Source organism: Dermacentor silvarum, chromosome 6 (genome assembly GCF_013339745.2).
Source record: "Dermacentor silvarum isolate Dsil-2018 chromosome 6, BIME_Dsil_1.4, whole genome shotgun sequence".
Lineage (NCBI taxonomy): Eukaryota > Metazoa > Arthropoda > Arachnida > Ixodida > Ixodidae > Dermacentor > Dermacentor silvarum.
In genome coordinates this window covers 171,236,350-171,254,552 of record NC_051159.1, presented here as the reverse complement: position 1 = coordinate 171,254,552, position 18,203 = coordinate 171,236,350, and the positions used below count along the sequence as shown (strand labels likewise).

Sequence of the window (18,203 nt, the reverse complement as noted above, 5' to 3'; positions counted from 1 at the left end):
GACACGGGAGAGAGAGATATATAAAAGATGCATAGAAAGGCAGGGAGGTTAAAAAGACGTACTTCAGGTTCATGAACATGTTAAGGAAATAGGTAATTAGTGAGAATATCAGCGTCAGTGTGAGGCCGGCATAGCTTCCACATTTAATACTTTGAGAGCAGCAGCGTAGGTTAGTTTTCTTTTTTCTTCAGATTTTTACTACAGGACTGGTGGTGAGCTAACCGTGGCATGTGATCTATGGTGTTGAAGACAGCGTGAATTCACACTGCATGACGTAAACCGCAACTCCACACTTCTTGTTTGTGGCAAAGAAAGAAGCCGTCATTCGACATGTCGCTCAGTTTGCTGCTTTTTTAGAAGCAGGTGAGGACACTGATGCTTCTGAAAAATGAACAAGCACGGTTTGTGCTGAACCTTGCATCGATCTTTCTTGTACTTCGCACGTGGCGCGTAGTATTTCGCTGGCTAAAGGCGGACAAAGAGATCAAATGCCCGCACGTTGTGCCCCGCGGATAATTTCTGCAACTCTAAGAGCGTCATACTCTGCTTGGCTACGCACCGAGCGTCAGTTGAACCATGGCACGTAACTAAAGCAGATTTGACGTGCCGTTTCCTGCCGCGCTTACCTCTCACTGAGAAGGTGAGGGCATTCATTAGCGACCGCTGGGTTATGGGTACGATAATTCACGTAGCTTGATTCGTTGATATCTCTCCTCACGGACATCGTCTTTTCCGCTCTCCGTGTTTATCTAGCTTTTCTAGTTGTAACAGGTTGACCGAACAGCCGTTTTGAGACCGTCACCAGAAATGTTAATTCCGCGGAGTCCATGAAACAACTTTTCGGCCACGGAATAACGTAGCTGGTATACGGCCGACTTCAGAAGTGCTAGCGTCTCTGCCGAGGCGGCCGTTGTTACTAGCACATGTCCATCGTCTATTCCCCTTCTCGCACACAAACACAACTCGTGAGTCGTAATAATCTGCTAGTAGGGCGCACCTATTGAATAAGTAGTTATTCGAAGAATTGTGCCAACTATTCAGCACGCGTTGTCGCCTTATATGATTCAACCGTTTCGTGCTGAACTGGTAACTGTTGTTATTTTTTTTTTCGGTTCAGGTTCTGTTCGGATTCATGCACGTTCCAAAAATATTGGTTCAGGTTCGGGTTCGGATTCGGTTCGACACCCTGATTGAAATAAAAATTATTGCTGTCGTCAAAGCTGTTGCTTGCTCTCCATTCCAATTTGCCTTTTTTAAACATTTGCACTTTTTCTCCCTCCAGCTTAGATGAGCGGGAAATGTCACGGTACACTTTGCACCTGCTCAGTCAAATTAAATATTCTAAGAGTCAGAATACAAGTAAACCATATACGAAATATTATTTTCAATCTCTTTTTATTACGAAAGCGTATACCAATGGATAAGCCCTTTTGTTATTGCGCAATCTCAACACTTGTTCTAGTGCCAAATGAAGTTAGTATACTTGATTTCTGACTCTTTATGGCTTAAAGAATTTACGTCGAGCTTTTTTCAACACTTATGACTTTCGAACCCGATATTAGTCTTTTTACCTCGCTGATGACTACAGCCTTCATCCAGGCAGAGAGAAAGAGAGAAATAGAAGAGAGGAAAGGCAGGGAGGTTAACCCGACGCACGTCCGGTTTGCTACCCTGCACTGGGGAAAGGGGGTATAGGGATGAAAAGAGAGAGAAAGAAATAGAAAGAGCACAGTTTCGCGCACAAAGAAACTTCGCACGAAGTCTACAGACGGTCGACAAGACCTGTCGACTTGAGGTAGTGCAACAAGGCTTTCGTGGCTTTCTGTGCCATCGACGCATGCGGCCATGGTCCAAGGATCTTCATTTCAGAAAATGGTCGAGAGTCCAGCCGGTTCAATGCTGTCCGGAGAGCTTCACGCTCGACGTCGAACTGGGGACGGAGACATAGGACATGTTCAATTGTTTCTGTAGTTCCACAAGAGTCGCACATGGGGGTATCCCCAATTCCAATGCGGAATACTCGAGTAGGCCTTTGTAAATGCTACCCCGAGCTAGAGGCGGCACAAGACTGTCGCCTCAGAGCGGGAAATGTTTGATGGCACTTGTAGCTTCAAGGATAGGTCAATTTTGTGGAGATGACACTTCGCGAGGTTAAGAGAAGACCAATATTTGTATGTCATAGCTTTAGCCACGACATGAAATTTTCCTGCAGCGTCGGTCCTGGATAAGGGGATTGGGACTGGTCGGCCATCTAGGCAGAGTGCTCACTGATGTATGCACAATATAAAAGCCGTGTGAAATATTTTGCACTTTCGGCATGTGGAACGAATATACTCCGATTGCCTCGTAAACCGAAACTTTTCTTAATGAATTCTCGCGGCTGGTCTCCCACAGACGGTATTTTCTTACGACCGAGCTGCTTATCTTTACGTGCTTACACGTAAAGTAATGCGCTAGCACTACCATAAAATAAGTGAAATAGAAAGTTTCTTTTGCATTTGTTGCTCCTTCTTTATCGACCTATCACTTGTCTCGAGGCAGCGAACCAAAATATTTCGCTCCGCTGCTTCGAAGGAGTTGGAACACTTGGAAGAAAGCACATGGATGTTTAGCCAGTGTCTTCTCTCCCACTTTCCGTACCCGCCCGCTGAGTTGTGTGGCCCCTATGTTGTCGCAAGTGCGTGGCGACGAATTAAGAGGTTTCTCAAACACTACAGGCTCACTTTTTTTTAGTTTTGGAACTCGAACTTTATGCGCACGTGTTGTTTCTTTATTATTATTATTATTATTATTATTATTATTATTATTATTATTATTATATTATTATTATTATTATTATTATTATTATTATTATTATTATTATTATTATTATTACGCGCTGAAAGAGGTGCCCCGTGCCCCAAATTGTTAACGAGTTATATTTGCGATACCTGTGAAGTCGGTCTTTTTTTTTTTCTGTAACTCTGCGCACGCCGTGTGCTCTGCGATCGCACGTGAAAGAAAATAATCTATCGGCTAACACAGCTTCTAACGTAAGTTTTCTGTAGAAATTTCTTTATATATAGGCTTTCATGTAATGGTCGCTATTAGTATTCTAATGCAAAATTTATCTCTGAGTGCATCATGTACAATAGCATCAGGACATCAGCAGTCATCCCACGGAATAATGAATCATTTCTCTCTCGTCACTTTCACCGCGGAGACGGGCACAAAAAGGGATCCTCTATTTGCAGTCTTTCTCGCTCATTCTATAAATTCCTGCATAGTGCTCGAAATATTCTTCATATTGAGTAATTGTCGATTGCAGAAGCGCAGATACCACAGTAAGTTTCTGTCTTCCTAAAGGTGCACTCGCGAGCGCCGAGAATATCCGTTGGCTTCTCCGATGAAACGAGCTAGTCTGGCCTGCCGCGCAGAGGCGACCTCGACAGGTTCAGCGCCTGAGGGCACACCGCTAACAGGAACATAGGCGCATGACGCTCGCACTGGAAAAGAAAATCTATTCGCTTTCGCTTTTTGTCGACTGGAATCACTTTACCGGCAAAGACATTGTTCCCTGTCAAAAGAACATGTCAACGCCGCGGCTGCGTTGTGGGGGAACAGCCGCCGAATCTTGTTTCAACTGGCCCTTAGCCTCCGGCTGTAGTCCTGAACCGATTGATACTGTCGTCGCGTTGTGTGCCGAAACTTCCTTCTTTCAGTTCAATCCTTTAGGTAATTTTTTTAATTTATTTTTTTACTTTCGCGCAACCTGCTTTATTGGGAGCCCTCGATCGGCCACCACGCCCGCACGCGTGTTTTGTGCTGGGTGCGTTCTCGGCTGGAAGGCTTAGACGTCCGGCATGACGCAGACAATCGCCGGTGTCCCGTATATATAAGCTAGTATTACAGGTCCTGGCAAAGCTCTCGTCCTCCCCCTTGTGCTGGTTGTACCGCCCGTACCGTAAATATCGGCTGGCGCGGTTGTCTTTAAATCTTCGAAACAGTGGCCAGTACTTTGTGTCCACAAATTTATTTCTCACTTTCCTAATCGTCTTTGCTCCGTTGCTTTTTCTCCGCTATTCGTGTCGTGCAGCCGATCCTTCGTCCAATCCTTTGTTGCTAAAGGATTTATATACCCTGTGCCTACGGCCTCTTCAGCGATTCTGCCAGCTAGCTGTATAGCGATACGCTCGTTGCAAGCCATACGGGCGCTTTCCAAGTTGAAATCCAATCTGCCCTTATAATAGGCATTGCTTCAGTGCTTCGGCGTTTTCCTTGCTCCATGTTTCGAACGTATAGTTTTCTCTCTATACCGTGCAATGACATGGCCAACGGTTTCGTTTTCACAGTAAATGTTCTGTTAGGTTTTCCTGATGTATTGAACATTTTTTTTAAATGCGAAGGCCTGGTACCCGGAAGCAATCCGTAGCTGCATGCCCCAGGGATTACAAAAGAATATATAAAAAAAGATAAAAAAGAAAAAAAAAAACTCGTGGGAGCCTAAGCCAGCTTGTTGTCATAAGGTCGTTTGATAACTTAGTTCTGATTTTTTATGCACTCGTTTGGCCTGGACTTCTTAGTGACATCCTATATTCGGAATATTCTGATAATCGTTGACTAAATTTTACGAAGTGTCACGTTGCGGTTATATTCATGTGACTAGAAGAATATGCGTGAACCACACGCAGGAAAAATTAAAAAAAAAAAGATTCCGCCATCGTTCTACACAGTTTTTTTTTTCTCATCTGCACAACTTAATTCGCAAACACGTGAAGCAGGCGTTTCACACCTGTCGTGTTCTGGTCACTACTCAATAGGCGCCAACACAGTACGATAATACTGGTAATTACCTGATTCTGGGAAGTTCAGGTAATTCAACAAAAGTTGCTTCAAAAGCCGACTAATTCTCAATAATTAGTCCTCCCCCTCCCCTAATTTAGAAATGTTCACTAGCCACTATATCCTCTAAAAAAACACTTTCATAATCAGAGGACTGCTTACTGCAAAACAATCATGTTTATAGTCACTATAGACACTTTATTCTCAGCGCAGTCAAGGTAGGCTTATTTAACTGTACACGCGGAGAAACTGTTTTCTTTACTTCTTATTTCTGACAGAACATATTGCACGGCTTTAGGGGCAATCAGAACAGGCGAGAAGAAACCGAGGCAGCTCAACGCTCAACTGGAACTTGTTTTCTCGATATACCTTGAAAAGTTTGGGCTGGCGTTGGAACATAGAACAAAACGTACACAACGAAATAAGAAAATGGGGAGGTAAGACGGAATTATTTAAGGGCCGTCAAAATATGACAAGGAATCTGAAGTCAAAATATGTCTATCATTGGTGGTATTACACTGTCAGTTGTCACATATTGACGGTACTTAGAATCACATCGTCTTATATTTTCTTTTTAATTTTCTCTTTGTTGTTTTTCTATTATTCGCGCCAGCGTTGTCCGTTTGCTGTCTAAGTATTCTATCCTTCCGAATAAATAAGTTTCAGTAGTACTTGCCCCGTCTAGGTTCTTCCTCGTCTAATCCGTATGCACTTCAAGCCGCAATTATTTTCAAGCTGGTCCGCTTGTCTATTCTTTTTCTGAACATGCGCTTCTGTACTGTGCATTGCACTTTGTATGCCTTTGTTCAAACAAAACTTTCACAAATCTCTTTTTTCCGGTCGTGTTCGGCTACTAAATCAGTGTCCGGAATGCGGGCTTGCACATTTGTGTTTCTCGTCGTACACAACGCACGCTCCCTTATCTAGGTCTGTCTGTCAGCTCAGCTGAAAGATACTTGAACTAAAACGTCTTTCTTGCTACTTTGTTCATATTGGTGACACAGTAAACAGCGCAAACAGTAAATATCGCAGACACCAAGAAGTAAGAAACACAGAAGATAGCCGCTATAAACACGCGGTAAGCGCCATTTCTGTCTTCCCCCAGTTTCTTTTAATGTTTGTCTAATAACCTTGCGCTTTTTGTTCTTACTGCAACAGTACCTGACGTCAGCCCGTACGCACCATACTGTGCACCAATACAGATAAGGAAGTACGTAAGCTAATTAACTGATCATTTACTGAACATACACAGTTAGATGATTCAATTTGTGCGCTCATCAACACCTAGAAGGCAAAGGACACCAAACTAATCAACCTAACCTGACCTACGCCCTGTTGTCCATTACTGTAAAGGGGTGTCTGCTTTCTTCTCCTTTTTCTTTTTTGGTCCGACTGGCCCTGGCGCTCGAAGCAAACTGCGTGTCACTAAAGTAACCAACGTTTTCAAGCATCATGAGTAGTTTCTTCATATCTCCCTCGCCCAGAAAAATTACTAGGTCATACGGGGAGAGCTGCCTTGTTCGGCGTGCGGGGGCAGGCGGCTATACTGCTTCCTCGCTGGGCTACCAGAAAGCGTCTACGCCCAATGTGCCGGAGCTGTTCGTCCAGCGTTTGATCTATACGCCGATAAGACGGAGGAGGGGTCATAGCACCGCCGCCGACAAAGGAAGCTTGAACCGGATGTTCTAGGAAAGCTACAGCTTGCATCCGAGTAAATAAACAAGAAAAGGAAACCGCTGGCTACGTACTTCTTTGAATGCATGGATCAGTGGTCAAAGCGATAAAAAGAAAAAAAGAAGGGGGGGAAGATGGGATGTAGGGAGCGGGCGCGTCAACCGTATACAGAAAGTCACGTGCGATGTCTGTCACTGCCTCCCGGTACGAAATACAACACACCGCTGTCATCGAGTCTTCGACGAGAGCGCGGTATGACTTTTTTCCGTGGAAGTCATGCAGCCTCATTCTCCGCACCACTGATTGTGACAGTTCCCCTGCTTGGCTCGACGCCAGTTCCCATAGATACAACGCGTGCACTTGGAATATATACGCTGTGGTTTTCCTTTATTTGTCACTTTTTCGCACTTTCTTTTTGTCTCGTTGTCTCTTGGTCGCAAGCAAACTGCCGAAAAGTGAGACGGTCGCATTGTGTCGGGTGACGCTCGTTTGTCGAAGGCCGACAAAGCCAGCAGAACATTCGTCAAAGGGACACTAATGTCCTCGGAAGGCTGGACCGGCCCCACATATCAGTGTTTGGCGCCAAGCCGCGCCTCCTCGAAGCGACTCAACGAGTAGTTAACAGCGCACTACAAATCAGGCTTCCCCAGACCCATCGCACAACCAGAGAATGATCGAACGCGCTAATGATTTTATTCAAGATTGGCGCTTGGGGTTGTCGAGAATTCTTGTTGACTGGCGCACATAAACACGCGCACGCACACACAAAAAAAGAAATATTGTTAATCAAAACAGCTATTATTGTGCATTAAATAAAGCTGTGGGGTTTAACGTTCCAAACCTGCACATTGGAATATGAGGAACGTTGCAGTGGACGACTTGACCACCTGGGCCGTAATTAATTATGAAACTTTTATTGCGATAGCAATTATATGGACACTCAAAAGCATATTTCTGCCGTCGGCGTCGCCGTCGCCGTCGCCGTGAGGTTCCGTATGACGTCAATGGAGATGAAATCGTCGCCGCGCGCCGAACGCTGTATGTGCGAGTGAAAGGGCGCGAGGGGCGCGCGCTTTCACGGGGAGTGAACGCACGGCGGAGAACAAACGCGCGTTCTGCGCCGTGATCCCTTAAGGGCTGCAGAAGTAGGCGTCTCTTTCCTCCTTTACAATCACCATATATGTAGAGCAAACGCGCCATGGAGGAAGGAAACCCCAGGAGAGGCCCTGGCCAGCAAGAGCGTATTGGAGAAGGTGTGGCGGAAGTCACGTGCTGTTTTTCGCAAAGGAGCACTGGGACGGGTACCCCAAGTGTCAACGTTGTCATGACAACCGCGCTCCTGAAGCTTCGCTGCTGCTCTTGGTCTCTGAAAAGTGAGATAAGATTTTTCCGCCGGTGTCTTTCCCGCAGCACATTTTGTTCACGAGAAAAGCTGACTTTGGAGTGTTGTGTGTAAGCTTGAAACTTGTGTTTTGGGTCCGTGAGTGTGAGTGTCGGCCAGCAACAGACACAATCAAGCAATCACGGCGCGGGTCTTCGTCGTCTTCTTCAACGTGCCACGAAAAAACACAGGAGCGCGTCTGCTTCACTAAAACTGCTACAGAAGTTTTGTAGGCTTTGTTTTGACGCGCGTCGGCAGCACACACTTCCGGCGGCTCGTAACGATGCAAGTTCAAAGTTCGCGCCCATCTGCTCCAGCGAGCTGCAGAACCTTCTTCCGATGCGCGAGAGGCCGTGGGAAGGGGGGGGAGGGGGAGGGAAGGGAGGCGACGTTTAGCTGTGGCACCAAGTGCCTATTTATATCAGAGGCTCCGGCAACAGTCACCAACGCCGCACGCATTTTGAGCGAACGCGGGCAAAACGCCGACGGCGTCGACAACAGTTCCGCGTGTTGTCGGTGCTGCTGCATGTCCAAGTTTATACAGCTGATAAAGCTAATATCATTACTCCGTATAGCTCTCTACCAATTTGCTATCGCAATTGATGCTTCGCCTTTCAGGTGAAACTGCGACAACTTTTTTTTTTTTGATGCCATTCCTTTTCGTGCTTTTCTCGCTCCGTCAGTGATCAGAGCGACGCGCCGCCCGCGTTATTAATGGGATCAGTCGGCCGGGTATGGTGGATGATAAGAACGGCATAATATCGAGCGGAAGGCAATGCTACGAAATCGCGGCCTCGGGTTTGCCTTAACGCGCACTCAAAGCACGTTACCGAGCACGTCCGGCAATGGAACCCGCAACCACATGGTCACCACAACAACGACACAGCCACTCAGCCACCGAGGCGAGTCTTATACGTCGGCGTAATATATTTGCAGACGTGTACTGCACTAACAGAGCGCATGTTTGCCAATTAATCAAACGTCAACGATTTTAGCCGCTAATGGCATTCACATTCATACGCTGAAGCACCTTTAAGCATGAACACGCGGTTGCATTGAAGAAATTCCTTGAAGACAGCGACATTGTTGGGCGTTATTTAGCGTTCTAAAAAGCCCTTTGTTCATTAAACTGCTTTTGATTCGTGCTGTGGCTGAATTATAAGATGATGTCGTCCTCATCTTTATTTTGGGAGTTTCCTTGTGACGTCGCTGTGTTGTTCTCCTGTTATGTGGTAACGCCCTTGTATACGTGCGCATAAACCGTGGCTGCTCAGTGGCTATGGTGTGGGGCTGCTGAGCACGAGGTCGCGGGATCGAATCCCGGCCACGGAGGCCGCATTTCGATGGGGGCGAAATGCGAAAACATCCGTGTACTTAGATTTAGGTGCACGTTAAAGAACCCCAGGTGGTTCAAATTTCCGGAGTCCCCCACTACGGCGTGCCTCATAATCAGATCGTGGTTTTGGCTCGTAAAACCCCATAATTTTTTTTGTTCTTCTACTCCTTCCACAAAACTATGGGCAAAAGTGTACGAAACTCTGCCTGTAACGCGGAGTAGCCGGTGTCATATTTTGGTGCCAACATTTCATTATATCATAATAATAACAATAAGAAAAGAAATGGAGGACGCTTAAGCTTCGCCTTTAAGAGTGGAACGCGATAGCATTAGCGGGACCCGTTCGCATCGCGTTTTTCTTTGAGTAGGTTTCACTGCAACATAGAACGTGGGAAAGCCAGCTTACAAAGACCAAGCTTACGCCAATCCCCTTAAAGTCGGCTTCACTTTTAAACAGAACTGCATTGCTGGGAAGACATTTTTCCAGGGGCAATATAAGTCTTATATTAAAATGTGAAGGCCCTAGGACCTTTTATATTATTTTATTATTGTTTGCTTTTGCCCCGACGTGCGCGCGTGTCCAAAACGCATTAGGCAGGCCAAGTCCCAATTTTACCTGCCGAAGATGCAAGCGCCATCTGGATAAGATTTTCGCAAGTAGCCTACCCGAGCGCGCCGCTGTTGGTATGGTAGAAATGCTGGCAAAAAGGGTTTTTGTTGGAGTTTCCTCGTAGCAGAATTATGTTTTCTCGTATATTCAAATAACAGACCGACGCCACCATGTCTGTAGGTTGTGGTTAAGTTGTACTTTACAATTTATCTGAAGGGTTTCACTGTGAGAAATTCCATTTTTGTTGACTAACACCCTGCACCGCTCGGAGGGCCTGCGCGGTCGGGGGGGGGGGGGGGGGATGATTTTCTTCGCCACGGACGCCGACGCACACGCGGAGGGCCTGCGCGGTCGGGGGGGGGGGGGGGGGGGGGTTTCTTTGCCACGGACGCCGACATCCACGCCGACACCGACGCCGGATTTTCTGCGACACGGGGTCCTTAACGCTATCGCGTTAAAGAACAAAAAAACGTTGCGCTCTAGAGCGCATTGGCTGCGGAGATGAACATGCAGATTTTCTGAGCATAGATCTCGCGGAAATTCCCGATAGCCTCCGTGAATAGAAACACAACCTGGTACCGAGGGAGAGAGTGCGTAGTTCTCGTTGACGCAGGCGTGTTGTGCCTAAGATGTAGCTTTACGATAAGGCGACATCGGCAGTTCGATTCAGCAACGCAGCTGTGTTATTTTCATCTTGGCGTCTCTGATTAAATTCACCGATCGATCAAGCACTGCGATTTACGAACGAAACTGTTTGCATCATCGATAGAACTGAAGACTTCAACTTAGTTGTGACTAAAATCGCGCGGCGCGCGTAAATATACAATGACCGAAGCTACCGTGTGGATGCTTCGCGATTTAACTTTGGGCTACAGTCACCTGGCGCGTGAGCAATTCTCGGTTACATTTACTTGAGGGGAAATAAAACAAATTTTATTCGAACACTCAGACTCGCAGTCACTGGTATCACGTTCCGGAAAAATAGCCGTTTGTAAACGAGGTTAAGTTCTGTTCCAGGCAGTGCAGCCTTGCAGTAGGTACGTAAGATTATAATGTCTCGGCGCACCCAGGTTCTTCACACCCTCCTTACTTTTATTGTAGAAACTAACTTGGTTTTCCGTTTGTAGCTTAATTTATTTTTTCATGTGAGAAGACCTCGAATATTATTTCTACTTTATTGATACATTTCTTTAATATAGCGCGACCTGCAGTGATTTTTTTTTCTGTTCTTACTGCCGTACTCGATTCTTTGTCATTGTTTTACATAAGCCTTTGAGATTTCTTGTTTTCTTTCTTTTCTCTTTCCATCCCTACATGCTATCTTCAATTTCTGTTTCTGTCCACTCCATCCTTAAGAGCGCAGGCATTGCAATGCATTTCCGCTCGCAGTTGCCAGCCTGCTCTTTATTTCCTTTTGATCTATCAAATGTATATGTGCTTTCCAACCAAATAATAATAATAATAATAATAATAATAATAATAATAATAATAATAATAATAATAATAATAATAATAATAATAATAATAATAATGTTTAAACTGAATAACTGGGCAGCTTAATGCTCATCGCCATAGTAACTGAGCGGTAATGGCATTCTACTGTTCGGGTGACGGCTGTGGGTTTCAATCACGGCTGCGGCGGAAGAATCTCGATGAGCGCGAAACTTAAACTTGGTCGGGGACCGATGTTTGGGTGCACGTCAAGGAATCGCAGGATGAGAAAAATTAACCTGAAGCCCTTCACTACACTCCTCCTCCCATAGCTCTATGTTGCTTGGGACCTTAAAACCGAATCAATAAATAAGTCAATCAATCAATCAATGAAATGCATACGCTTTTGGGAACAAAATTAATTTGTTTAATACCAATAATGTCGTCTAATAAAGTAAATGAATCTATGTTATCTGTTTCACAAGACTTAGGTTCAGCGCAACAATTCAACAAACTCGACATATTTACTGCCGGGAAGGTATACGGCGTACTGCGGTGAAATGTCCAATGAAGACGTAAAGTGTGAATAAGAACTTGTGTTTATTCGACAGAACTCATGCTTTTCATATAGAATGATGCCGTCTTGCTATAAACTGTAATATTGTTGGCAGATGTATTTCGCAACACATACTGTAGGAACTGTCTGAACATTAGAAAAGAGGTCTTTTATGTCTGTCGGTCTTTCTTTCTTTTTTTTTTTTTCACTGAAACGGGGGGAGGGGGGGGGGGGGGTTCGTGTGATGCAAAAATTCCGTCAAGTATTTTAAGGCGGGCAAGCAGGGTAGTGAATTACAGCCTATTTGACGCGTATTTTTTTTAAAGAATTTTCTGCACTTCAAAGAACAACGCTTGTACCATATGCTCCTAAAAGCGTCGCAAATAGTCTTAGGCGGCCGACGGCGCTTTGGGTTGAAGGTCTCCGTGAAATCTTGAGTCATGTGCCACGGAACCTTCTAGCCGAACAGAATTGTAGTCGACTGAGCTTAATTAAAGAAAATGCGAAGCAAACATGACAAGATGTCTAATTAAAATCATTAGAAGACTCCATCTTTAAAATCTAAGATCAGTCAGCCTACTTAGATGGTTCGTCTTATAGCAATTACATGCACTCCCGAACATGCATTCCTAAACGATTACTATGTGCTTATGTTAATTCGCTGAAGTGCGAAGGTGAGAAGCAATACTAAGGACTGCTTTCAGGCGGGTCTGATGAGCGTTCAGAAAATGTGTAATTTATTTCGCAATGCGGTGCCTAGAGTTCTACTTAGAAACCTCAGAGTCGAAGCGTGCCCAGAGCAGCGTCGCTGCGCACCGGAGTGTGCAAATCGACACGCATGGTGCACGGATAGTTGCGGGGACACTCCGCTATTTCTAGTTGGATGGATTCAGCGCCTGCCGTCCCAGTGATGCCCATCTGCCGGGACTGCCCCAACCCTGTCCGGTTCCGGGCCGCGCTTATCCCTTTAGGGAGTGCGACGCTCACTCAGCGGCCGGACGCGTCAGCTGCAGCCGGTATAGCCTCCGCCTCCAGACTATGCTGCGCGTATAAACTCAACCATCTTCCCCCGTCGCACTAAACTAGTGAACTCGCTCCTATAGCATACTCTCAAGTGACGCGCCTACAAAGTAGGCCCCCCTATAGCCACTGTCCGTCCTCCTTACTCCTCTTCACTGAATAGGCTTTGGGCCTACACGCCCAGTAAACGTTTACTTAGTCAACGTGACTAGTTTGCTGACAAGTTAAATGTCAGCTGCGTCCCGTAGTATAATCGTGGTTTAGAAGCTCGAACTTACAGTGCGAAATCCGTGTAAGCTTGACATGCACTTTGCTTATATATTCAATCGTAGTATATCTCTCAATTTTATTCAGGAACTGTTGAGAAGCGTCTTGTGTACGAACGCTCCGCGTTTTCAGTCACGTTTTTACTAGTGCCCCCTCGGTTACCCTTGTTAAGACAGAAATGTCATTGAAGGGATCTTTCTTATTCTTGCGCAACGTGAGGGCCCAGAAGACTAGCACTTTCATGTAGAAGGTATATGTGAACCAAACTGATACCGTAGTTTTGCTCGTTTTATTCCAAACACATTTCTAAGGTACATGGTAGCACGGACATGTCTTGGGGTTTCTGTTTGATTACACTTTCTCTTGAGGAGAAAGTGGAGCGGAGCATTGCTGCTCTAATTGGAGAAATTTTGCAGCAGGTTTAAATCTTCCAAATCGCCAGTCATCTGCGCACTGCATCTGCCCCCACCACACGAGTTGCTCACCGAACACCAAGAAATCACATGGCGGCGACTACAAACCAACTCCTACCCAAATCCGCACATATATGCACACATATACCCCGACCAAGTAAGCCCACTCTGTAGGTTCTGTGGGGAACTATTAAAACTGAATCACATAGTATGGGACTGCGATGAGGACAAGCCCCCCCCCCCCCCCCCTAACTTCATGGCCTCTCCCTCACCTGAAGCATGGGAGGCGGTGCTGCTCAGTTCTGGCCTGGACACCCAACTCCGGGCCATAGAACGAGCTGAAGAGGTCGCCATCAAACATCGCTTGATGGCCATCCAGCCCACCTGAGGAAACCTCGCCTAATAACCCCACCTAACGCTGATGAAATAAAGTTTTTCCTGTCTACTCTGTATGCCTAATGGAAGCGCATAAATATTTTCTAGGGAAGTGGGTTTTAAAGGTCGTTGGAAACCCTAATGCGGAAAATGTAAGCTGTTGTTGCGGGCGAAAGTTAGTTCACCCCGATCTTCACGGCTATGTCATTATTCCCGTGTGTCGAAGTGTTTCGCAACACTCTCGAGATATTTCAACATAAGGCGGCCGTAGCTGCTGTCTGCTGCGAATGTTTATTCGTCCTGCGGTTGAAGCTAGTGTTCGGCACGTTTTATTTTCTGAGCATTCACTGTTCTTGTTACAACCGTGCCATACTGTGACTACCCATGCCCCCAGCAATTTTCAGCTACTGGAAGCTGTTGACGACACCCCATCGAACTTGGTCAAAAAACACCGCCCCGGTGAAGGCGCAATGTGGTCGTTTAGGTTTCCCCGCCGCCCACAGAGGGCGCCTGGTGAGGCGTGTCGCGGACCCGCCTCGGCCTGCGCCACGGCTTCTCCCCTAGCCGCTGCGCAGTGGGCCCGCCCCACTACCGCCTCTGCGTTCGATCCAGGCGGCACGGGCCGCCGCCAGCGAGCGCCCGGAGCGGGAGATTTGTTTGTCGCGCGGCGGCATCTCCGGCGTTCACGTCCCCGCTGCGATGCGACCGCGGGCGCCCGCACTGGATTACGCGCTCGTCACTGGCGCAGCGGTCAAAGCATCGCTGGAAGGACGACGGCGCTTCACGGACACCGTCACGCTTCCGCTGCCGCGGTTCGCTGCAACACTCCTCCGTGGAGCATAGAGAGGCGACGCCGGCTTCGCTTTCGCTCGAACTCCCTGTTAGAGACCGACACGGGCCCGCTAAACAGTGCATCGACGATGGAGTGACAGCCAACCCCCAACTGGCCGCGACCGTCATCACCAGCGTCTCTTACTCACTCGCTGTTCGCCTCGTTCGCCTTTGATCATCAGCTTCAAGAGTCTCTTTTGCAGGGGGGACTTGGCGGTGTGTGTCCCTCTTCCTTTTGCTTTCTGTGACACGCTCCGCTGAGCGCTGGATGAACGGATAACACGAATGGCTTTGTGGTGACTCTTAGTGCTTCAATCACATCGTTTCGTTCTTCATGCTTCGTTATAGCGCGTTCTTCGGCACTGATAACCGTTCCTGGCGATTGTGCTCAGGCCGCGGAAGCTGTTGCTCTGTACTGTGACCCACTTCATGATTCATCCTGGGCGTTCTGTGTGCGTTCGATGAGAGGTGCATTTGGACAGCAGTCTAATTCAGCGAATTCGATGCGTGACTACAGTGAGATGGTCTTATCTGGCTTCCTCTGCGAAAGTGTATGTGGTTACTGTGATGGCGTCGTATCCATGCCTCCTCGCTCAAGCTTCACTTTGATAAGCGAGTTAGTGTCCCCAGCATAGGCTATACTGCTCGACAGAGTTGCTCTTAGCAGCTAGTGTATCTCCTGTTTCTGGTGACACGTTGCGCGATATGCTAAAAGTTGAGCTTCATTTTGCTGAGATATATTTAATTAAGCTATAGAACTTTCCATTTCAGTGCAAGATCCTCCTTGTTCTTACAATAATTTTGCAAAGCGCTAACAAATATTTATTCAGGAATTTTCTTCTGCGCATGGTATCTTCTTTCAGCAATTACATTAATGGCAATCACCGGGATGTCAGGAATGTGTTACTTCTCAATAAGAGGTTATCCTTAGTGAATTTTCTAGTCTAGGTCCAGGTCCGCTGCCTTTCACAATACAAGGGGCTGTGGATGCTGAATACCCGTGATCTATACAAAGATAAAAGAAAGATAGATTCGGTTCTAGCGTCTCGCCCACACCAGCCATATCAAGCAAAAGAAAAGTTTCAAACGACATCATTCACGTCATTATCGCGGCTACGCAGCTATGTACACATGAAGACACTGTTCGAAACTACTCTATCGAGGTTGTTTTTGTTTGTTTTTTTTGATTTCGCGTCACGCTGAGCATCAGGGAACTAAGTAATCAAAATTATCCAGTATTCAACACACTTTGCGCGTGGTCAGTACACTCTTGATAGTCCCTCGTCTTGGTAGGGACGGTTGTGAATCTCTATTTTACTTACTCCTCTCTGGTTGGAGTGGTAATAGCTTATTAGGCAGCACTTGTAAATTAGTTCGTTTGCACTGGTCCGTGGAGGCACAACCATCCCCCAGTGTAGACCACGCGTATGCCATTGTCTCTGGCTCCTCTGTCGCGATCCCTGCTGTCTTCGGCGGCTGCGACGTGCTTAGTGGTTCCGTTCCCGTGTCTGCGCTCCTCTCCTACTACCCAAACTGCTGAGCGCCGGCGGCTAACCATCATGCTTGGAACTGTTGTCCTTGCTCTGGTGTCGGTCGCGATGGCCCGAGCTGGGAATGCCACGGTTTCGCCGTCGGACGATGAAGGTGAGTTCGTGAAAGTTCAAGACCTTGCGCGCGTCCAAAAGTGGCTTTTTTGGGCACGGAAATCTTATTTCGCAGTCTGGAGCAACGAGTTGCGTTATGCGAAGCGCAGAATGTGCGCTGAGACTGTGAGAAACGTCATTGCTTGTGTTTCTTACATATTCCAGAAAGGTTGTGCACCAGCAAATTTCAAACCGTTTGAAGGCTATTGTTTAGCCTTCGCGCGATAATTGAATATTATTGAGCTCCAGTAAACATTGGCCTATTACGAAGTACACCGTATTGAATGAGTTTGGATAATGTGCGCAACACATCTGTATTCCATCTGCAACCGCCATGTTATCACCGCTGTCGTGGGTCAAACTCATGACCTCGTTCTCAACTGCAAAAGTCTATAGCGGCAGTCATTTCGAAGGCTGAATAGAGTGGAGGAGAAAAAAAAATAACACCTAATTGAAAAACGAAGGTTGAAGGTCTTGAGAGGGAAGAAGTCGCTCACGGCGCTCAGAACTTGCGATGCAAATGCGTGGCACGAGTGATGCATCGTTATACGAGGAGCGATGACGCGGTATATTTCTACTGGTGAAATGGTCTGTGTGCGTGCGGTGCTATTTCTCTTGGCCTCCTGCTCACATCAACCGGACCAGGGCGGAAACATAGAAATGAGGAAGATAAAAATGGCACCTGAGCATTTTGGCAAACATCTCGCACTCTTCATTGGAACTAGCGTGTCACATTGCTTATCGCATCGATACCTGCTAGTTCTCTGCTTGCCAACAATATTCATTAATTCGTTCCTAGCTATGATAAGCCATTAGTGCAATTACGGTGAGCTGTTACGTTTTTCTGCCTGCTTTAAGGTGTGTTTTGCTACCACACACACACCTACGCACACACACCTGCACACAGAACGCACGCAGCACACACTCAGATCATGCGGTTCATTGGCATAAGCTTCTAAAAAAATGTGGTGTTTGCAAAGAACGTAATGTGAGCTTTTCTGGCCAGAATTTGTAGCAGTGGCGGAAATAAAAAAAATATTGCGTGAGGACAACCATCAAACACTTTGAATACCAAAATTTAGGGATTGATTTTCAAACGCGCACATCTAGTTCAGAGCCTAGAGTAGTATAATTAGATATCGCCTGTAGTGAAATTTTTCCGCATAGTAAGTTTCCTGAAAGTAGCGCAATATTTGTTTCCTAGTCCTGGCATTGAGTGGCGCTATGCAGCACTCCAAAGGTTACGTTACAGAATTAGGGTTCGTACCTGAACGCATGTACGCGTGAACAGTCGCCGTCGTGCTTCGATTAGCAGAGCACCACAAGTGTCGCGCGGAAATTACGATTTTGGTATTTTTACTGTCTTTGCATTGAAATTCTTCTAATGCTAACGTATTATAGGCGTACTTCGCCCATTTTGTAGGCGTGGTGCTCATCTGAGGAAAAACATAGGCTGATCCCGAAGGCAGTACAGTCTAATTTAACACAACGTCTCAAAAGCGCTAGCTGTCACAAAAGAAGTGTTCGAGAGACTGGCACTTGACGCGCGCGCCAGACGTTTCACGGCGCTACTTTGGTATGAGAGAAAGATGCCCGTGCTCGTGTCCTAATTGAGCATTGGTTCGCTGTAGTAGAAGAGAGAGGTTTAATTCCACCATTAGTCGCGCATTTCTTCGTATATCAATATAGGCGGACTTTACCCACTTTTGAGGTATCTAACATAAAACTCGAAGTGCGTTGAGCGCACGCCAGCGTGTCACAGCGTGAACGAAATAGCAAGTTTGTAAGAGATATAGGAGGTATAGAAACGTCATTTTGATCAATCAGTTTCCGCAATGTCGCCTG

The 18,203-nt window shown here is 46.5% G+C and overlaps 1 protein-coding gene across 9 annotated transcripts in view; it reads left to right on the top strand.

Moving 5' to 3' along the window:
- LOC119456398 (irregular chiasm C-roughest protein-like) overlaps positions 1–18,203 on the top strand; it is an 812,164-nt gene that overhangs the window by 655,078 nt on the left and 138,883 nt on the right. For 2 of the 9 annotated variants that reach the window (XM_049669809.1, XM_037718126.2), the window contains exon 1: positions 14,506–16,359. The exons of 5 other annotated variants lie outside the window; for them this stretch is intronic. In XM_049669809.1, the coding sequence (XP_049525766.1) occupies positions 16,143–16,359 (217 nt within the window). In that variant the 5' untranslated portion in view covers positions 14,506–16,142. Of the gene's footprint in view, positions 1–14,503; positions 16,360–18,203 lie in introns of those variants that run through there. 2 more of the 9 variants (XM_049669808.1, XM_037718127.2) reach the window with 2 other exon arrangements.